General features: G+C 40.3%; 1 protein-coding gene across 1 annotated transcript in view; it reads left to right on the top strand.

Moving 5' to 3' along the window:
• Positions 1–15,097, top strand: part of adgrv1 (adhesion G protein-coupled receptor V1) — a 469,843-nt gene that overhangs the window by 257,189 nt on the left and 197,557 nt on the right. Inside the window, exons 63-66 of the mRNA XM_061897509.1 lie at positions 6,072–6,195; positions 6,278–6,401; positions 6,480–6,618; positions 14,424–14,609. Coding sequence (XP_061753493.1) covers positions 6,072–6,195; positions 6,278–6,401; positions 6,480–6,618; positions 14,424–14,609 — 573 coding nt within the window. The remainder of the gene's footprint in view (positions 1–6,071; positions 6,196–6,277; positions 6,402–6,479; positions 6,619–14,423; positions 14,610–15,097) is intronic.

Genomic DNA, 15,097 nt, shown 5'->3' with positions numbered 1-15,097 from the left:
ATTACAAGTTTAAATTTTCCTGTTGAAAACGTTGCGGAATGATGACGCGTGTTTGTGACGTTATTGGTTGCAGGGGACATATTAGCTCAGCACCACTAGCGGCTAAAAGTCGTCTCTTTTCATCGCGCAATTACACAGTATTCTGGACATCTGTGTTGCTGAATCTTTTGCAATTTGTTCAATTAATAATGGAGAAGTCAAAGTAGAAAGATGGAGGTGGGAAGCTTTTAGCCTTTAGCCACACAAACACAGGGTGTTTTCTTGTTTAAAATTCCCGGAGGTGAAGCTTTACTATGGATCAGAGCGGTCAAGCGAACATGGATCACGACTACTTGTCAACCGGCAGTTTTCGGTGACAAAATTGTGGAAATAAGTCGCCTCTTACCGGAGATCAGCGGAGCCAGCGTCCTCCTGCTGCCGTGACTTCTCTCAGAGACTCTGGCGTCAAAACACCCCTCCGACTTTAAGGTACTCTTTAACTCACAAAAACACTAGCAACACAACAGGCAGATAAGGGATTTCCCAGAATTATCCTAGTAAATGTGTCTAAAAACATCTGAATCGCTCTCACATGCCCTCGCCTTTTTTTTTTTTTACATTTTTTCCCTAAGCCTTCACTCTAAATTTCCTCATCCACGAATCTTTCATCCTCGCTCAAATTATTGGGGAAATTGGCGCTTTCTCGGTCAGGATAGCTCTTGCTGCTGGAGGCTCACATTATAAACAATGTGAGGCGCACATCGTCTGCTACTTCCGGTAAAGGCACGGCTTTTTTATTAGCGTGGATGTTCTCTACTAAATCCTTTCAGCAAAAATATGGCAATATCGCGAAATGATCAAGTATGACACATAGAATGGACCTGCTATCCCCAGTTAAATAAGAAAATATCATTTCAGTAGGCCTTTAATCTCATTTCAGTAGGCCTTTAAGTCAAATTTTATTACCCCTTCATAGTCACACACACACTGTGTGTGGTAAAATTACCCTCTTCATTTGACCCATACTGTTTTTCCATCCCTGGAAGGTGAGGGGAGCCTTTTGGTGATTTAGTCCCCAATTTCGACCATTGATGCTGAGTGTCAAGCAGGGAGGTAATGTGTCCCATTTTTATAGTCTTTGGTATGACTCGGCCGGGGTTTGAACTCACGACTTACCCGTCTCAGGGTGGACACTCTGACCACTAGGCCACGTTTTCCCCTTGTCTTGTGTTGATATGGATCATTTTACAATCCTTTAAGTGACATTTTCCTTGTGATATCTAACATATTTATGTATTTGATCTGTTCTTGGAGACTGTTTGTGGTTAAAATGTAGCTAAAAGTGAGCTTCCCCTACTTGAAAGACCAGCAGCGCTGCTCTACAGTATGGCATGACGCAGCACACTACACCTACAATCTAATAATAAACATTTTGTAAAATGGAATATTTCTCGGTCAGTACCCGAATATAAGACGTGTAAGTATTTTTCGCATGAGAATTTTTTATTTGCCGAGATTTCTTTGGTGACGCCAAGTGATTTATTCCCAAGTGAATCAGTGCTATAAGGAGTCATATTGTCAGTTATAAGGTAATAATAATCAATTAAGCAGACAGTGTTTTTTTCCCTTTGTAGTCCAAAGCTTAATGCTGAAAATTTAATTTGTTTAGTTTTCCTTTAATTTTCACTATAAAAATAATTTTTTCAAAAAAGTTATATACATACATTACAGTCCAAACATTTGGACACACCTTCTCATTCAATGCATTTTCTTTATTTTCATGACTATTTACATTGTAGATTGTCACTGAAGGCATCAAAACTATGAATGGACACATGTGGTGTCATGTCCTTAGCAAAAAAAATACATGAAATAACTTAAAACTTGTTTTATATTCTAGTTTTGTGAAAATAGCCAGCCTTTGCTCTGATTACTGCTTTGCACACTCCTGGCATTCTCTCGATGGGCTTCAAGTGGTCGTCACCTGAAGTGGTTTTTACTTCATAGGTGTTTGCAACACATTGCAAAAAAGTGTGCATAAGGGCATCTTTACCACTGTGTTACATGGCCTTTCCTTTTAACAATGCTCAGTAAATGTTTGGGAACTGAGGAGACACATTTTTGAAGCTTTTCAGGTGGAATTCTTTCCCATTCTTGCTTGATGTACAGCTTAAGTTGTTCAACGGTCTGAGGTCTCTGTTGTGGTATTTTAGGCTTCACAATGCGCCACAGATATTTAATGGGAGACAGGTCTGGACTGCAGGCAGGCCAGTCTAGTACCCGCACTCTTTTACTACGAAGCCACGCTGTTGTAACACGTGACTTGGCATTGTCTTGCTGTAATAAGCAGGGGTGCCCATGATAATGTTGCTTGGATGACAACATATGTTGCCCAAAAACCTGTATGTACCTTTCAGCATTAATGGTGCCTTCACAGATGTGTAAGTTACCCATGCCTTGGACACTAATACACCCCCATACCATCACAGATTCTGGATTTTGAACTTTGCGCCTATAACAGTTTGTATGGTTCTTTTCCTCTTTGTTCTGGAGGACAATTTGAAATGTGGACTCGTCAAACCACAGAACACTTTTCCACTTTGCATCAGTCCATCTTAGATGAGCTCAGCCCCGGCGAAGTCGGTGGCTTTTCTGGGTGTTGTTGATAAATGGCTTTCGCTTTGCATAGTAGAGTTTTAACTTGCACTTACAGATGGATTGACCAACTGTAGTTACTGACAGTGGTTTTCTGAAGTGCTCCTGAACCCAGGTGGTGATATCCTTTACAAACTAATGTCGCTTTTTGATGTGGTACCGCCTGAGGTCACGGGCATTCAATGTTGGTTTTCTCCAGATTTTCTTGAACTTTTGAGGATATTATGAACCGTAGATGGTGAAATCCCTAAATTCCTTGGTTGAGAAATGTTTTTTTTAAACTGTTGGACAATTTTCCCACACATTTGTTGACAAAGTGGTGACCCTCAGCCCATCCTTGTTTGTGAATGACAGAGCATTTGATGGAAGCTGCTTGTATACCCAATCATGGCACCCACCTGTTCCCAATTAGCCTGTTTACCTGAGTAATGTTCCCCCGTCGTCGTCACGTCCTGTCATTGCTGGTTTACGAGCAGAGGAGCATATTCGGCAGCGCACAATCACGGAGTACTTACAAGCAGACACAGTGCGTAGACAGAAAAAAAGAATGGACGCATTTTGGCTTAAAAACTAACGATAAAGGTGAAGTTATAACACCGAAACACCCTCAGGAAGAGGTGCTTTAAGACTTGGCTAGCTAGCTCACGGCTAAAGTCCAGCCCCAGTCGGTTTTAGCTACTTCTAAATCACTAACCCTCGCCTCCATGGCGACAAATAAAGTAAGTTTCTTACAAGTATCACCCCTGCAGGACGAGGAATAGCTAAACATGCTCACCGGCATCACAATGTAAACAAACGCCATTGGTGGATCTACACCTGACAGCCAATGTAATGATATCAAGTACTGGAGCGTATCTATTTGCTAATACTATGATTATTTTTTGGCATCACAACATCTTATTTCATTTTTTATAAAGTTTATATTATGTTTACAAACTCACAAAATACGTCTCTGGACACACGAGGACTTTGAATATGACCAATGTATGATCCTGTTACTACTCGGCATCGGATTGATACCCAAATTTGTGGTATCATCCAAAACTAACGTAAATTATCAAAGAAAAGAAGAACAAATGATTATTACATTTGAACAGAAGTGTAGATAGAACATGTTAAAAGATAAATAAATAATATGATAACAGTAAATGAACAAGTAGATTAATAAGTCATATTTTACCACTTGTCCTTAATAATTTTGACAAAATAATAGAATGATAAATGAGACAATATGCCACTGCGTATTTCAGTAGCTAAATTAGGAGCCTTTGTTTGTTTACTTACTAATAAAAGAAATGTTGTCTAGTATGTACACTATTTTATTTTTAAACATATGTTTAATGTACTCTAAGATTTTTTGTTAAAATAAAACCAATATAATTCCAATATTTGCGGTCCCCTTTATATAGAAAAGTATCGAAATAATTTTGATACCGGTACCCGTACCAAAATATTGGTATCCGGACAACACTAGTCTGAACACTACAGTATACACAATTTTACAGATGCTTTTAAGCGTGTGATATGTGGATCTTCATAGGTCAGGCCCTACCATAGATAGATAGATAGATAGATAGATAGATAGATAGATAGATAGATAGATAGATAGATAGATAGTACTTTATTGATTCCTTCAGGAGAGTTCCCTCAGGAAAATTAAAATTACAGTAGCAATGTACAGATTTTAGATCAAATTTAAAAACTAAATAATCGGGTTATAAATGGACATGTTTTCTTTTAAGGTCCAGAACCAATTAGCAGTGATACACCAGGGATGACTGTAGGGCAGGAGTAGGGAACCTATGGCTCGCGAGCCAGACGTGGCTCTTTTGGTGACTGCATCTGGCTCCCAGGTAAATCTGAGCTGACATTGCTTGACACGATAAGTAATAAATATTTCCACTTGTAATCACAGTGTTAAAAATAATGTTCAAAATCTAAAACATTCTCATGCATTTTTAATCCGTCCATCCGTTTTCTACCGCACCAATTCAAGAAGTTGCGTTAATGGTAAGAAGTTATTTATTTATTATTGGTTCGTGTAGGGCTTGCCCTCCTGGGGGTTCTTCATACCACCAAGCGCCGACATGAGAGCCTGTTTCAGGGTTACAATATTGTTTTATTTTTCAAGAAGTCTCTCAGTTGCTTTCCGGCAATTGTCTTTTCCTCTTTCGTTCTTGCTCGCACTCTGGCTCCAGCCCCAACCCTGTCTTTCCTCCTGGCTGATGCTTAAAACAGAGCGACAGGTGATTAGATAACAAGGCCCAGGTGGGCCATCTATGCACCGGTCGCTGGCAACACCCTGCTTCGCTGCAGGCCCGCAGGCCACGCCCCCTCTACAGTTAGCTTCAGAATAACAGTGTTATTACAAAGAATAAGAGACCTATTATACTCTACAACAGTGTTTTTCAACCTTTTGTGAGCCAAGGCACATTTTTGCGTTGACAAATATCCGGAGGCACACCACCAAAAGAAATCATTAAAAAATGAAACTCAGTTGACAGCAAAAAGTAGTTATCGCAATTGTTGAATATGAATTAAACCATAACCAAGCATGCATCAACGTAGGTCTTGTCTCAAAGTAGGTGACTTATTTGGAGTTTTTTGCTGTTTTTCTGTGTGTAGTGTTTTACTTCTTGTCTCGCGCTCCTATTTTGGTGGCTTTTTCTCGTTTTTTGGTGTTCTCCTGTAGCAGTTTCATGTCTTCCTTTGAGCGATATTTCCCACATCTGCTTTGTTTTAGCAATCAAGAATATTTCAGTTGTTTTTATCCTTTTTTGTGGGTACATTGTTGATTGTCATGTCATGTTCGAATGTACATTGTACATCCACAGTAAGTCTTTGCTGTCGTCCAGCATTCTGTTTTTGTTTACTTTGTAACCAGTTCAGTTGTAGTTTGGTTCTGCATAGCCTTCCCTAAGCTTCAATGACTTTTCTTAGAGGCACTCACCTTTTGTTTATTTTTTTGATTCAACCATTTTTACCTTCACGTTGCCTCCCGCTGTTCCCGATGTCTACAAAGCAATTAGCTACCGGCTGCCACCTACTGATATGGAAGTATTTTACACGGTTACTCTGCACCGACATTCAACAACAACACATCATTTGCAGACTATAATTACTGGTTTTCAAAAAACTATTTTTAACCCAAATCACGGCACACCAGACTGTACCTCACGGCACACTAGTGTGGTTGAAAATACTGCTCTACAAATGTTGGTCTTATTTAAAAATGCACGCGTTCAGTTGTGTTCAGTGTTAAAAAAAATATTATATGGCTCTTTAGGGAAATACATTTCAAAATATTTGGCTTCTTGGCTCTCTCAGCCAAAAAGGTTCCCGACCCCTGCTGTAGGGTTTTGTTTTGTATTTTGGGGGGGAAATGTCGGAATAAAAAATCAAGTCGATTGTAAATGTCTGTCATGTTGACTTTACAGAATGACTCAATGAAGACTTTTGTGATAAGAGCCCTTGCTGACAGCGTACTGGAAGGAGACGAGTCCTTCACCGTTCAGCTGTTTCCTGCCAGTGACACCAGGGCTGTCATTGACCCTTTAAACGGTCCGTATTTCAGAAAGTCAGCAATTTAATAAAAAAAACATTCCATTGTCAAAAAGTCCGCTGCCTTCTCTCTGTGCTCCAGGCCTGGCGACCGTCACCATCCTGGCAGACAAGGCTGCCCTGGGCATCATCGGATTGGCGGAGTCGGCGAGGAGCATTTTCATCGGAGAGTCAGAAGGACCTTACAATGGCAGTGCTGTTGTCAGGTGACGCAACCATCGCCAGGAGGCAAACGGCGTCCTGTCTGAACGGCCCGTGTGGTAAAACGATGCGTGTTGTTTCAGCCTGGTGCGTGGCCCAGGTGTTTTCGGGGAGGTGCAGGTGCGTTGGAACATCACTCCCGCGGAGGTGGCGGAGTTTGAGGAGCTATCTGGCACAGTGACCATGAGGGACCAGCAGTCCCTGGCTTCTTTTATTCTGACGGTACTGGCGTCCATGCCCCCTTCGAGCTAATTACACCGACAAATCTATGATTCCAGATCCTGAGTCAGTTGAGGACTTGAATGACACCATAGATACAAACCCCATCTCTATGTTCCTAGAACAGTGGTTCTTAACCTTGTTAAACCACCAGTTTCATATGCGCATTCACCGAACCCTTCATTAGTGAAATATATATATATATATATATTTACTCAAATTCAAGACAAAGTTACATGTTTTTGATAGCACTTTAGTATCCATCCATCCATCCATCTTCTTCCGCTTATCCGAGGTCGGTTCGCGGGGGCAGCAGCCTAAGCAGGGAAGCCTAGACTCTCCTCTCCCCAGCCACTTCGTCTAGCTCTTCCCGGGGAATCCTGAGGTGTTCCCAGGCCAACCGGGAGAAAATAGTCTTCCCCAACGTGTCCTGGGTCTTCCCGGTGGCCTCCTACCTGTTGGACGTGCCCGAAACACCTCCCTAGGGAGGCGTTGGGGTGGCATCCTGACCAGATGCCCGAACCCGAATCCGGCTCCTCTCCATGTGGAGGAGCAGAGGCTTTACTTTGAGTTCCTTCCTGATGGCAGATAAACTAATTTCGACTGCTTGTACCCGTGATCTCGTCCTTTCGGTCATAACCCAAAGCTCATGACCATAGGTGAGAATGGGAATGTAGTTCAAATGGTAAATTGAGAGCTTTGCCTTCCGGCTCAGCTCCTTCTTCACCACAACGGATCGATACAGCGTCCGCATTACTGAAGACGCCGCTCCAATCCGCCTGTCGATCTCACGATCCACTCTTCCCTCACTCGTGAACAAGACTACGAGGTACTTGAACTCCTCCGCTTGGGGCAGGGTCCCCCCCCCAACCCGGAGATGGCACTCCACCCTCTTCCGGGCGATTCGCACTCGCCTGCAAACCGATCCAGTGAGAGCTGAAGATCTTGGTCAGATGAAGCCATCAGAACCACATCATTTGCAAAAAGCAGAGACCTAAGACTTTAGTATAGGGAACATATTCTAAGTAACAAAGACTTAATCTTGTTTTTGTTTTTTTTTGTTAGTTTTTGGACTCTTTTAGTTCCTGTTTGAGCTCCCTTGTTTTGTTTGGTTACCATGCCTCTGGTGTTCGGACCGCGCACCCGTTTCTAATCAAGGCCCTATTTAAGCCTGTGTTTGCCAGTCAGTCAGCCTGGCGTCATCGCTTGTTTTCATGCGATACCACAGTTCATGTTGCTCGATTCATGCCGTGTCCACATAAGTCTTGTTTATTTCTTGCCACAGTTTCGTGATTGTTTGAAGCCGTAGTTTATTTTAGTTTTTTTCATGCCACAGTTTTGTGTTTGTTCCACGCCATAGTTTATATTTGTTTGCCTCATGCCCTGCCAAGATTTATCGAGTTAATAAATATGTTCCTACCTGCAAGCCTTGTCCGGAATAGTCCGTTTGCATCCCGGGAGAACAAACCTCGCAGTAAGCTGCGACCCCCCCAGTCATGAGAGAATGATCATAAATCGGCATGGTAACCAAACAAAACAAGGGAGCGCGAACAGGAACTAAAAGAGTCCAAAAACTAAATCATGTCAAATTTAGAGTTATTTGGACACGAGGGAAACATATTCTAAGTAATAAAGACTTCATTCAGAGTTATTTGGTTAGGTTTAGGGTCAGGGTTAGAGGGTATAATAAGGCCATGCCGAATAAGGCATTAATAAGTACTTAATGACTAGTTAAGAGCCAATATGTTACTAATTTGCATGTTAATAAGCAACTAATTAATGGTGAATATGTTCCCCATACTTAAGTGTTACCATGTTTTTTTACTGGTGCACAAATTGAACATCACCTTCTTCAAACAACAAAACTAACACAGTGGATAAACTCACAACAAATTACACACCTGCAAATCAGTCAGCTGTTGCCGTATCCGTAATTAGCCGATAGGGAGAAATTTGTATTTTCGCGATAAGTCGGGTGTGTTTTGACCTGCGCCGAACCCCCGAGGCCGACTCACCCCTTGGGTTCGATCGAACCTATGTTGAGAACCACTGTCCTAGAAGGAGTGACTAAAGAGGAAATAATTAATATTGTAAAAAAAGTGAATCTGACACCTCAACTGATTGCAACGAAATTGATATGAAAATGATAACAAGGTTATTGAAGAGATTTCAGAACCTTTAACAATATATATATATATATATATATATATATATATATATATATATATATATGTCTTGATTGGATTATTCAGAGAATAGTGCTCGATACCGTGGTAGAGCGCAATATGTAGGTTTGGGAAAAAAAAATCACAAGACTACTTCAGAGATGAAGTAGTCTTGTGATTTTTTTTTCCCAAACCTACATATATATATATATATATATATATCTATCAGCAACCATCTTTTCAAACAAGCAAATTCCCAGACAATATGAACATAGCAATACTGATTTATAAGACTGGAGACAAACACCAGTTTAAAAACTACAGACCTATTTCTCTACTTCCACAATTTTCTAAGATCATTGAAAACTGTTCAATAACAGATTAGACAAATTCCATCCATCCATCCATTTTCTTCCGCTTATCCAAGGTCGGGTCGCGGGGGCAACAACCTAAGCAGGGAAACCCAGACTTCCCTTTCCGCAGCCACTTCGTCTAGCTCTTCCTGGGGGATCCCGAGGCTTTCCCAGGCCAGCCGGGAGACATAGTCTTCCCAACGTGTCCTGGGTCTTCCCCGTGGCCTCCTACCGGTTGGACGTGCCCTAAACACCTCCCTAGGGAGGCGTTCGGATGGCATCCTGACCAGATGCCCGAACAACCTCATCTGGCTCCTCTTGATGTGGAGGAGCAGCGGCTTTACTTTGAGTTCCTCCCGGATGGCAGAGCTTCTCACCCTATCTCTAAGGGAGAGCCCCGCCACCCGGCGGAGGAAACTCATTTCGGCCGCTTGTACCCGTGATCTTATCCTTTTGGTCATGACCCAAAGCTCATGACCATAGGTGAGGATGGGAACGTAGATCAACGGGTAAATTGAGAGCTTTGCCTTCCGGCTCAGCTCCTTCTTCACCACAACGGATCGGTACAACGTCCGCATTACTGAAGACGCCGCACCGATCCGCCTGTCGATCTCACCATCCACTCTTCCCTCACTCGTGAACAAGACTCCTAGGTACTTGAACTCCTCCACTTAGGGCAGTGTCTCCTCCCGAACCCGGAGATGGCATTCCACCCTTTTCCGGGCGAGAACCATGGACTCGGACTTGGAGGTGCTGATTCTCATTCCGGTCGCTTCACACTCGGCTGCAAACCGATCCAGTAAGAGCTGAAGATCCCGGTCAGATGAAGCCATCAGGACCCAATCATCTGCAAAAAGCAGAGACCTAATCCTGCGGTTACCAAACCGGAACCCCTCAACGCCTTGACTGCGCCTAGAAATTCTGTCCATAAAAGTTATGAACAGAATCGGTGACAAACGACAGCCTTGGCGGAGTCCAACCCTCACTGGAAATGTGTTCGACTTACTGCCGGCAATGCGGACCAAGCTCTGGCACTGATCGTACAGGGAGCGGACCGCCACAATAAGACAGTCCGATACCCCATACTCTCTGAGAGAGATTAGACAAATTCATAAATAAAAACAAAACACTCGCATACAACCAATATGGATAGAGAGCCAACATCTCAACATCAGTGGCAATAATCGAAATAACAGAAGAGATCACAAATGCAATAGATCATGGGTGTCAAACTCTGGCCCGTGGGCCAAATATGGCCAGCCGTGTGATTTAATTTGGCCCTTGAAGTAATATCAAATTAAGATTAGAGCTGGCCCGCCAGTATTACACAGGGGCGGTGCCGCTGTAACAACGCATTTGCCAACCCTCTCGAATTTCACTGCCCCTCCCGTAAATCACCCCCAGGCAACAATTCTTCCGAATTTCTCCTGATTTCCACTCGGACAACAATATTGGGGGCGTGCCGCGAAGGCACTGCCTTTAGCGTCCTCTACAACCTGTTGTCATGTCCGCTTTTCCGGCATAGAAACAACGTGCCGGGCCAGTCACATAATATCTGCGGCTTTAACACACACGAATGAGTGCAACGCATACTTGGTCAACAGCCATACAGGTCACACTGGGAGTGGCCATATAAACGACTTTAACACTGTTACAAATATGCGCCACACTGTGAAGCCCCACCAAACAAGAATGACAAACACATTTCGGGAGAACATCTGCACTGTAACACACGTAGTACCCAGAAACCCTTGCAGCACTAATTCTCCCGGGATGCTATAATATACACCCCCGCTACCACCAAACCTGCCCCCCCCCCTCCGATTTTTATTTAAATTTTATTTGATATGCCATTGATATTTTTAAATCATTATTGATAGCTTGATTGGAAACACTAAATTGGCCCTAGTGTGCATGTTGTCTCTCTATCTGTGTTGGCCCTGTGATGAGGTGGCGACTTGTCCAGGGTGTACGCTGCCTTCCGCCTGAATGCAGCTGAGATAGGTTGCAGCGACCCCAGAAGGGACAAGCGGTAGGAAATGGATGGCTGGATGGATTATTTGAAACTCGACTTTGCATGTCACTATAAAGTTATATAAGCCTTGCTTGTTCAATATTCAATGCAAAACTTTTTGGGATCCCTCTTAAAAGGTTCATTTGTTCAACCTTTGTTCCATTTTAAATTTTGGCCCACTCTGTATTTGAGTTTGACACCCCTGCAATAGATAGTAAAAAAAAATGTCTTGCTGCAGTGTTTATGGATTTAACAAAAGCATTTCACACAATTAATCATAATCTCTTAACAAACAAATTACAACGGTATGGAATCTGAGGGTTGGTATTAGAAGCTACTTAACCAAGAGGAAGCAATACGTGAAAATAGGCGAACACACTTCCACAGAGCTAAAAATATCTTGTGGCGTACCTCAGGGATCAACACTGAGACCAAAATAATTTAATCTTTATATAAAGGACATTTGTAAAGTTACGAAGGACTTAAAGTTAGTATAATTTGGAGATGACACAACAACATTTTGTTAAGGAGAGAACACACAGAAGATAATACAAATAATAACAGAAGAAATTAACAAATTAAAAAGATGGTTTGACAAAAATAGACTATCCGTGAATATCAGTAAAACTAAAATAATGCTATTTGGTAACCGTAGAAGAGAAAATCAAATACAAATTGACGGAGTAAATATTGAAAGGGTAAAAGAAAACACATTTTTGGGTGTAATAATAGATGATAAAGTTAATTGGAAATCTTATGTAAAAAATATACAACAAAGTAGCACGAAACACATCAATAATGAATAAAGCAAAACATGTTCTAGACCAGGGGTCACCAACCTTTTTGAAACCAAGAGCTACTTCTTGGGTACTGATTAATGCGAAGGGCTACCAGTTTGATACACACTTAAATAAATTGCCAGAAATAGCCAATTTGCTCAATTTTCCTTTAATAAATAAATACATCTATATGTATATAAAAAAATGGGTATTTCTGTCTGTCATTCCGTCGTACATTTTTTTCCTTTTACGGAAGGTTTTTTTGTAGAGAATAAATGATGAAAAAAACACTTAATTGAACGGTTTAAAGGAAGAGAAAACAGAAAAAAAATAAAAATTAAATTTTCAAACATAGTTTATCTTCAATTTCGACTCTTTAAAATTCAACCGAAAAAAAAGAGAGAAAAACTAGCTAAATAGAATCTTTTGGAAAAAATTAAAAAAAGAATTTATGGAACATCTTTACTAATTTTTCCTGATTAAGATTAATTTTAGAATTTTGATGAAATGTTTTAAATAGGTTAAAATCCAATCTGCACTTTGTTAGAATATATAACAAAATGGACCAAGCTATATTTCTAATAAAGACAAATCATTATTTCTTCTAGATTTTCCAGAACAAACATTTTAAAAGAAATTCAAAAGACTTTGAAATAGGATGTAAATTTGATTCTATAGATTTTCTAGATTTGCCAGAATAATTTTTTTGAATTTTAATCATAATAAGTTTGAAGAAATATATCACAAATATTCTTCATTGAAAAAACAGAAGCTAAAATGAAGAATTAAATTAAAATGTATTTATTATTCTTTACAATAAAAAATAAAAAAAATACTTGAACATTGATTTAAATTGTCAGGAAAGAAGAGGAAGGAATTTAAAAGGTAAAAATGTATATGTGTTTAAAAATCATAAAATCATTTTTAAGGTTGTATTTTTTCTCTAAAATTGTCTTTCTGAAAGTTATAAAAAGCAAAGTAAAAAAAAATATGAATTTACTTAAACGAGTGAAGACCAAGTCTTTAAAATATTCTCTTGGATTTTCAAATTCTATTTGAGTTTTGTCTCTCTTAGAATTAAAAATGTCGAGCAAAGCGAGACCAGCTTGCTAGTAAATAAATACAATTTTAAAAATAGAGGCAGCTCACTGGTAAGTGCTGCTATTTGAGCTATTTTTAGAACAGGCCAGCGGGCGACTCATCTGGTCCTTACGGGCTACCTGGTGCCCGCGTTGGTGACCCCTGCTCTAGACCATGCACCCCCTTGACCCCAGAGGGAATAAGCGGTAGAAAAATGGATGGATGTTCTAGACCAAAAATCACTTCATATTCTCTACTGCTTACTAGTGTTTCCATATCTGAGTTATTGTGCAGAAATATGGGTAAACAACTACAAATTATTCGCTAACTGTTACTAGAAAGATCAATTATATAATACATAATGTTGGATATAGAGAACATGCAAACACTTTATATATTGAATCCCAATTATTGAAATGAACAATTTGGTGCATTTGCAAACAACTAAAATGATGCACAAAGTAAACTATAACCTGCTACCCAATAATGTACAATTATTCTCAACAAAAGAGGATAAATATAACCTTGGATGAAAATCGAATTTAAAACAATTGTATGCACGTACAACACTTAAAACCTTTAGCATATCTGTATGTGGAATTAAATAATGAATGGATTAACGTGCACCCCGACTTAAACAAGTTGAAAAACTTATTCGGGTGTTACCATTTAGTGGTCAATTGTACGTAATATGTACTAAACTGTGCAATCTACTAATAAAAGTATCAATCAATCAATGAAAAACGGATTAAGCAAAGAAATCAAACAAAGCCCTGATATGATTCAGTTTTAGAGACTGTTCAAACTACAAGTGTCGACAAAGAAGAACTATAATGATGAACATCTTGAACCTTTTTTTTTTTTTTAAACAAAGATTATTTATGTATTTAATATTTGTTTACTAACTACGCTATATTAATTATTTATTTATTCAGTGTTCCGTTACAGAGAACAAGGAAATGGGATAAAATTGCTATGAGAGGAAAAGGGGTCGGATTAAATAAACTCTGCTTCTTCCTACTCCTTTTCGGACGTGCTCTAATGAAACAACTGCAATTGTGTGATGCGTTACATCAGTGGTCCCCAACCTTTTTGTATCCGCGGACCGGTCAACGCTTAATAAATGTTCCTTTTTTTTTTTTTTTTTTTTCCTTTGTCATGAAAAAGGGACGTTTTTGTCATGCAAAAGGGAGGCTTTTGTGGTTGGTACACTAATTGTAAGTGTATATTGTGTTTTTTATGTTGATTTAATGAAAAAAAATATATATATATGTATTTTTTTTAAATGAAAATTAATAAAAAATTATTCTGCGGCCCGGTGGTTGGGGACCACTGTGTTACATTGTATCGTATGCATGTTCGAAATAAACTGAAACTGAACAGAACTGAACTTCTGTGTTCTCTGGTGTGGCGGAAGGTTGTCGATGATGACATTCCTGAGGAGCGGCGTGATTTCCAGTTAATTCTGACGTCCATGACGCCAGGACTGGAGATCAGTCCCACTGCACGCCTTGCCAGGATCATCATGGCAGCCAGTGACAACCCCCACGGCCTCTTCTCCCTCAGCCAGCAACAGATCCGTGCAATCGAGGAGGAGCAAACTGTGAGTGCAAAAAAATGATATTCAGCAGTACCTCAACTATTGGTTCTGTGACAGAGCTCTTAAAGGGGAACGTTATCACAATTTCAAAAGGGTTAAAAACAATACAAATCAGTTCCCAGTGGCTTGTTGTATTTTTTAAATTTTTTATCAAAATTTTACCGGTCCCATAATATCCCTAAAAAAAGCTTTAAAGTGCCCTTTTTTCGCTCTCTGCCAAGACACTGTTCATTTCCCTGTGACGTCACACAGTGCTGCCAATGTAAACAAACAATGGTGAATAGCAACAGCAAGATATAGCGACATTAGCTCGGATTCAGACTCAGATTTCAGCGACTTAAGCGATTCAGCAGATTACGCATGTATTGAAACGGATGGTTGGAGTATGAGAGTATTGAAGAAGAAACTGAAGCTATTGAGCGAATAGCTATTGACGCTATTCATAGCCATAGCATGGCCGAATAGCTGCGTTAGCATCGCCGGTAAAATGT

The sequence above is a fragment of the Nerophis ophidion genome, linkage group LG01 (genome assembly GCF_033978795.1).
Source record: "Nerophis ophidion isolate RoL-2023_Sa linkage group LG01, RoL_Noph_v1.0, whole genome shotgun sequence".
NCBI lineage: Eukaryota > Metazoa > Chordata > Actinopteri > Syngnathiformes > Syngnathidae > Nerophis > Nerophis ophidion.
Note: the sequence above shows the minus strand (reverse complement) of the source record. Positions and strands in the feature narration are given on the sequence as shown.